The sequence below is a fragment of the Typopeltis vanoorti genome, chromosome 9, assembly GCF_054136105.1.
Source record: "Typopeltis vanoorti isolate ZY-2024b chromosome 9, IOZ_Tvanoo_1.0, whole genome shotgun sequence".
NCBI lineage: Eukaryota > Metazoa > Arthropoda > Arachnida > Uropygi > Thelyphonidae > Typopeltis > Typopeltis vanoorti.
In genome coordinates this window covers 56,418,646-56,425,644 of record NC_143557.1, presented here as the reverse complement: position 1 = coordinate 56,425,644, position 6,999 = coordinate 56,418,646, and the positions used below count along the sequence as shown (strand labels likewise).

At 40.3% G+C, this 6,999-nt stretch overlaps 1 protein-coding gene across 1 annotated transcript; it reads left to right on the top strand.

The window, feature by feature from the left end:
- The first annotated feature begins 860 nt into the window (after positions 1-860).
- Positions 861-1,328, top strand: LOC150103062 (uncharacterized). The gene has a single exon (XM_090398080.1). It carries the CDS (start codon positions 861-863, stop codon positions 1,326-1,328), a length of 468 nt encoding a protein of 155 aa, XP_090254206.1.
- The last annotated feature ends 5,671 nt before the right edge of the window (positions 1,329-6,999 follow it).

Sequence of the window (6,999 nt, the reverse complement as noted above, 5' to 3'; positions counted from 1 at the left end):
GAGGAAGCTAAAGATTGTTTTTATGAAGTGCTTGAGCCTACCTGTGCTAATCTACTTTCTTATGACGTCAAGTTAGTAGTGGGAGATTTCAATGCGAAGCTGGGGAGAGAGCGACAGTGACGCCTTTTCGCGGGTAGTGAGAGTCTACATGAGGAGTGCAACGATAACGGAACTCGACTTGCGAGTTTCGCCTCAGCCACAGGATACTTTGTAAAGAGCACTATGTTCGCGCACAAAGACGTCCACGAGCAGACCTGGAGATCGCCGGACGGTAGAACATCTAACCAAATAGACCATGTACTAGTGTATCGGCGTTACCACAGCTCCATCTCAAACGTGAGGAGTTTCAGAGGAGCAGACGGAGTTAACGACCACTGCCTGGTAGCCTACGATTTCAGTCACAGAGTCGCGATTCAGAAGTCTTCTTGTCCTGTATCACACGACGTGCATGGGACTTGGACAATTTGAAAACAGTGGAAGGCAAGCGGGCTTTTCAGTTAGAGTTGCAGAAGCGTTTTGAGGAGCTACAGTAGGAGGAGGAGGAGGGTGATCCAGATGGAATGTGGAATACCATCAAAAATACGGTCGTGTCAGCTGCCTCGAGAACTGTGGGAAAGAAAAAGAGAAGAAGAACGGCATGGTTTAATAGAAATTGTGAAGAAGCTGTAGCGAAACGAAGGGAAGCACTATTGAACTACCTAGCCGACAACAGGAAGAAGGCTGCATATGAGAGGGTGAGAAGAGCGGTGAATGCATGTGTATGCAGGGAAAAGAGAAAGTATCTTAATGAGAAGGTGGCCAGAATAGAGAGAAATAAGGTGAGGAATAATCGGTGGGAAATGTATCGGATGATTAAAACCATGCGAGGCACCCGGACACAAGCGGGAACCATAAGAGATGAAAGTGGAAAGATTCTAACAAACTCAAAAGACACCCTCGCTCAGTGGCGTAGATATTTTGAGAACTTGCTGAAGGTCAATGTTAGAACGGCAATACCGGAGAACCATACTCCTTACCAAACTGCTGAACCATATATTGTAGAGCCGACGCTTAGTGAGATTAATCGTACTGTTCGTATGCTAAAAAATAATAAGGCACCAGGAGTGGACTGCATTCCGGCGGAGCCTCTGAAGAATGGCGGGGATATCCTGCTGGAGCAGTTGCACCGGCTCATCTTGTGGCTCTGGCGGGAAGAACGGCTGCCGGACGAGTGGAAGGAGTCGCTGATCACCCCAGTATATAAGAAAGAGTATAAGACTCAATGCGGCAACTATAGGGGCATCTCACTGTTGACGATGGCTACAAGGTGCTGTCTGACATCATGTTAATGCGCCTCACACTATATGTAGAAGAGTGTCTTGGTGACTACCAGACGGGCTTCAGGAGGACCATTGTACAATAGACCAACTCTTCACGCTGCGCCAAGTTTTTGAAAAATGCTGGGAATATAACCGGGAAGTCCATAATATTTTCATAGACTTTTCTAAAACCTATGACTCAATGATACGCCCAAAAATGTGGCAGGTGTTAGAAGAACTAGGAATTCATCGAAAACGTCGAAAAATAGTGCAGGTGTGTGTGGCTAGTTCGAGAGCAAGAGTAAAAGCAGCAGGTGACCTGTCGGACCCGTTTCAAGTACAGACCGCCGTGAAGCAGGATGATGGGCTTTCTCCGATTCTCTTCAATTTACTGCCGGAAAAAGTAATTAGAAGTACACAGCAAGTGGCGGGTGAAGTTGACATGGGGGTGCAAGACAGGATTCTTGGCTACGCTGACGACTTGATCGTTATGGCGCATCAAAGGGATGACGTTGATGCGCCATAACGGCCATAACATTGAGGAAGACGTTGGCCTAACGATAAGTGCGGAGAAGACGAAGTACCTTTTCATGAGTCGCCATGCTGCTCAGTTTGAGAGGGTGACGGAATTTAGGTACCTGAGGTCTATTGTGACTGAAGACAACAAAGTTGAAACTGATGTCCAGAGTCGGGTGGATGCCGCGAATGTGGCTTACTACCAAGTACGTCCCCTTTTGGCCTCGCGTATACTGTCTTGGACTACAAAGGTGACACTTCACGACTCTGATTAGACTTGTTCTCCTCTATGGTGCTGAAGCGTGGACTCTCACTGTGAGACAAGCCCACCACCTGAGAGTATTCGAGAACAAGATGCTACGACGTATCTATGGAGGGGTATGTCAGACGAAGTCTGGAGGAGGCGGTCTAATATATGCTTTGCTTTGTACAACTGCCATACATGCTTTGTACAACTCGGCAGACATCTTGATGGAGCTGCGAGCCCGGCATCTTCAGTGGCTGAGGTACCTGCATCATATGGGCCCCAAAAGAACTATGAGACAAGTGTGGGAGCCCGACCCCGATCAGGGAGACTGAAAAGGAGATGGGGGGGAATCAGGAGGAGGAGGACCTGCAGGTTGTCGGGCTGGAGACCGAAACGTGGCGGATAGTCACCGAGGACCGTGCCCAGTGGCGTCACATGGCGCTTGAGGCCAAAAGTCCCACCCAGCTGATAGCACCTAGATAAGTCAAGTATGCATTTGGTCCTCATCTGTGGAGACTAAAGTGTTCTTAGAAACCAACCAGATGGCAGGAGTTTCAACAGAGTTAGAGGAAGACTAATCTCACTGCTGTGCATGGTGGTTTCAAGGAGGAAGTGAAAAGCTGTTGTTTTGTTGATTTGAATTCGGTGATTTTATGAGTCTTCTGGAATGGTTAGTATGGTTTTATATATATCGTTATGCCTTGTAGATAAAGTGTGAATATTTAATTTGTTCATGTTTATTACCATATTCATAAAACGAACTTGAAATCAACCTGTCTTCACATGAGGACCATATGTTTGTAAGGTAATCTATGCGGCAAATAGTTTGAGGTTAGAAAGAAGTTCTTGTACAATATTTTTATAATTTTATTTATTTAATTTTGCAAACATGTATGAATAGTAAGTGTGTTAATTGGCATTATCATCTCTTTTACAGATGGATAACCAAAAGCCAGGCCCATCAGGCATAAAAAGGCCTATTACCTCAAGAGACTTACTGAAGAGGAGATTGTAAAACTGTTGGAAAAATCTAGAGATGGTCTGGAGCTGAGTGATTCTGACGATGATCCTACATACCAGCAGCCACAAAATGATCCTACAGAGAGTGACAGTTCAAGTGAAGACAGTGATGTTCAGTGTCCTTCCCCTGTTGGTCAGACTGACAACGTTCAAAGTCCAGCTGGTGTGCAAAATACAGCTGTTGCTGGTCATATGCCATTGCAGAGACAACCAGTGTGGTTTAGTGAGAAAGATAATCTCTTTGCTAGTACTGAACCACAGTTTAGAGCAAAACATCAAGTAAATATTCACAGAGAGAGATTATTTTCACAGCTGTTTCGAGATGAATTGATGGATGAAATTGTGAAAAAGTAATCTCTATGCATGCCTTAAAGGCTAAGATAAGAAAATAGCACTTACTGTGACTGAACTCAAAATTTACCTTGGAATTGTACTTGTCATGACATACATAAAATATCCATATGTAAGGCACAATTGGTCTTCTGAACATGGACTGTGCATGGATGTTATAGCTGATGCTATGTCAGTGAACAGATGGGAGGACATAAGGCAGAGGCGTAGCTAGGGAGAAGCGGAGGGGAAGTCCGCCCCAGGCGACACTTTGAACCTTTTTGAACTTTTGCAGTTAATTCTAAAATACAGTCGCAAGAACTCATTCCCAAATATTGTAATACTACTGCGAATTTTGCTCACAATTGCTACTATGAAATAGACTTCGCCATTGTAATCGACGATTTTGCTAACAGAAAAGCAAGAAAAATAACATTTTAGAATGTTGAAATTAAAGTTTCAACATTCTAAAATGTTGTTATCAGTTATCAGTTTTACCTCAAAAATAAACATAGTGGTTCAATTTATTTCCATATACGTTGTTTTGACTTATTATAGTATTTTTGGTGTGTATTGAGAGGGGCGGAAAACTCAGGGACTGCCCCGGGCGGCAAAAGCTCTACTACACCATGAAACAAGGCGATATTTGCATTTGTTGATTCGGACACAATACCTACCAACAATAAAGACAAAGCAATACGTATCAGACCAGTGCTGCGAAAGTTTCCTGAAACATTCCATGCTGCTGTCAGCTCAGAAGAATTTCAGAGTGTAGATGAGATGATGATTCCATTCAAGGGACGTTCACAACTCAAATAATACTTACCTAAATAAATAAATAAATAAATATATATATATATATATATTTCTTCTGCATATACAGGGTGTTCGGGATAAATTTGACAGTTTCGTAAGGAAAAAGAAAATCTTCTTTGTATCTATTAAATTTAATGAATTGACAAAAAAACATTACAGGCAGAGTTAATTACAATACTATCAACAAGATTTACTCAAAATAACCACCATTAGCATCGATCACAGCTTCAATTCTGCTTCGGAACCTCGAACAAGCTGATGCTACAGTCTCCCTGGGAAGGGCCGCAAAAACTGTTTTAATTTTATCCATTAACTGGGCTTTTGTATTACTGGAAGTGCGATTGGTGTCTTTTTCAACTGCGCCCCATACAAAATAATCCATGGGGTTAAGGTCTGGGGAGTTTGGAGGCCAAACATTTGGACTGGTGAAGTCGTAGAAATTTTCAGACAACCATTTTTGACTTTTCCCAGAGGTGTGGCAAGGGGCCGAATCCTGCTGCCATACATACGGCCTACCATTGGCTACCCTTGTTATCAAGGGCTTGACTACAGTTAGCAACTCCACGAACAAAGCCCGAATTCCAATGCCAGGGTTCTTCAACACCTGTTCCTGCAGATTTGCGAGGAATTCTGCTGTACGAACGCAATCAGATCGTCTGCTAGGGATCTTTCTTCTTGCTACATCCTCGTAGTCACCATTGCAAGTCTCTAGTTCATGCCTGATTGTTTTTACTGTATTCAGGGAGCATTGGGCAGCAGTCGTAATATCCTTATTTTGATGGCGGGCACGAATCATCATGATACAAGTTATTCTCTTCCATGATTCAGGTGGGTTCCAGCTATCCATCCTTTCTGACATCTTGTATATGAATGAAGAAGGGTCCAAACTTTTAAATGAAGAGAAGTGTGTTAATACATGTAACTTACGGAAAAATATAATTAATTATAAATATGTCAAATTTATCCCGAACACCCTGTATATATATATATATATATATATATATATATATATATATATATATATATATATATATATATATATATATATATATATATATATATATATATACAGAAGAAATCGACTTCAAGGTGCTGACAAGAAACTGAAAAATGAAAAGGATTTGCAGAAGATGGGACGAGGAGATATATCAGTTACCACATCCTCTGATGGCATTACTGTCACTAGATGTGTTCAGTCGGAAAGAAAAAAAAAGTATCTTGAAATTCCACTACCTCACAGCATAGCTATTTATAACAAACGTTTATAACAAACATGTCACTTCTGCCTCATGAGCAACGGAAAAACGGACATTACAATGTTGGCATACCACTTTTGTTCCATCACTACACAGCATGTCCAATTTAATAAATTGGAATTCTTTCTGGAGGTTGTCATTAAAACTGCAGTTTGGCCTCTTCGATATTGCAAGGATAGACTTGCAATATCTTACAATACAGTATAGCAGTAGCAGGGATGAAGGAGGAGGAGAAGATACTTGTTCTATGGGGATTTCAAGGTGTATACTGAAAGGATGTTTGGAGGCAGCTTACGTGTTCCAATGGGCTTAGAACAAAGTGGGGGGAATATTGATGCTGTTTCAGATAAACATTTTCCATGGAAATATTTATAGAATATACAAATTGCAGAGACCAAACGTCTATATGAAAGGGGGGAGTGAGTTGGTAAGAGAAGTGTTGCCAACGTATTTTTTATTTTCTCTTTATAAATCAATGCAGATATCAATATTTAGTATCGAACAATGCGACTCAATGGTTATGCAAATTAGTGGTAACCATGATATTGATATACCATTATAGGTTATGAATAATAGTTTATGATTGACCAATATTAAAGTATATTCATAGTTTTTACTAAAAATGGGACAAAACAAAAATGATATTTTTATTAAAATGACGGGACGGCATTAAATATGAAAAAAAAAAGGTACTGTCCCGTTCAAAACGGTACGTATGGTAGAACAAATAAGATACACACAACGAGATGACGGCAGTTTTTCGTACCGTCTTTTCTAATTCCCCTGGAAATAACATATTGTCTCAGGCTGAACTATCAGTGAAAACTAAGGATAAAGTTTCTAGGGAAAACAGGTCCTGTTCTGGTAAATATTTTCCACTCAACATTTGATTTACTAACAATATTCAGTCTCATATTCGCAATCATTCAGTGATTTGCTTTTTAGAGGGAGGGGGGGGACAAAAATTCCGCTTATGAAACTTCGGAAATTTCCTTTGTTTCTTTGAAAAAAAGCCTCTAGACAGAAGTCTAGATGCGGTATCGCCAATAAATGAAAATTTATTTATAATTGAATAAAAATTTTAGATTAACAAAGAACACTGCAGAAAATCACATTATAGACGGAAGAGATTTTTGGAATGTGATACCGAATTGTATGTGCAAGTTTTTTTGTTTTTTTTTAATGCAATATCAGAACTTTGGAATCAAAGAAATAATCTATAATTTAATGGCTTGGAAAAAAGCCTCTATTATTTCTTTGATTCCAAAGTTCTGATATTGAACATTCAGCATTTAAACAAAAAACAAACTTGCACATACAATTAGGTATCACATTCCAAAAATCTCTTCCGTCTATCATGTGATTTTCTGCAGGGTCCTTTGTTAATCTAAAATTTTTATTCAATTATAAATAAATTTTCATTTATTGGCGATACCGAACATTTTGAGGCAATGTATTCATATATCATTGCCGTTTACTATTCCATGTGGTGTGACATGTACGATGTGTTTAATTA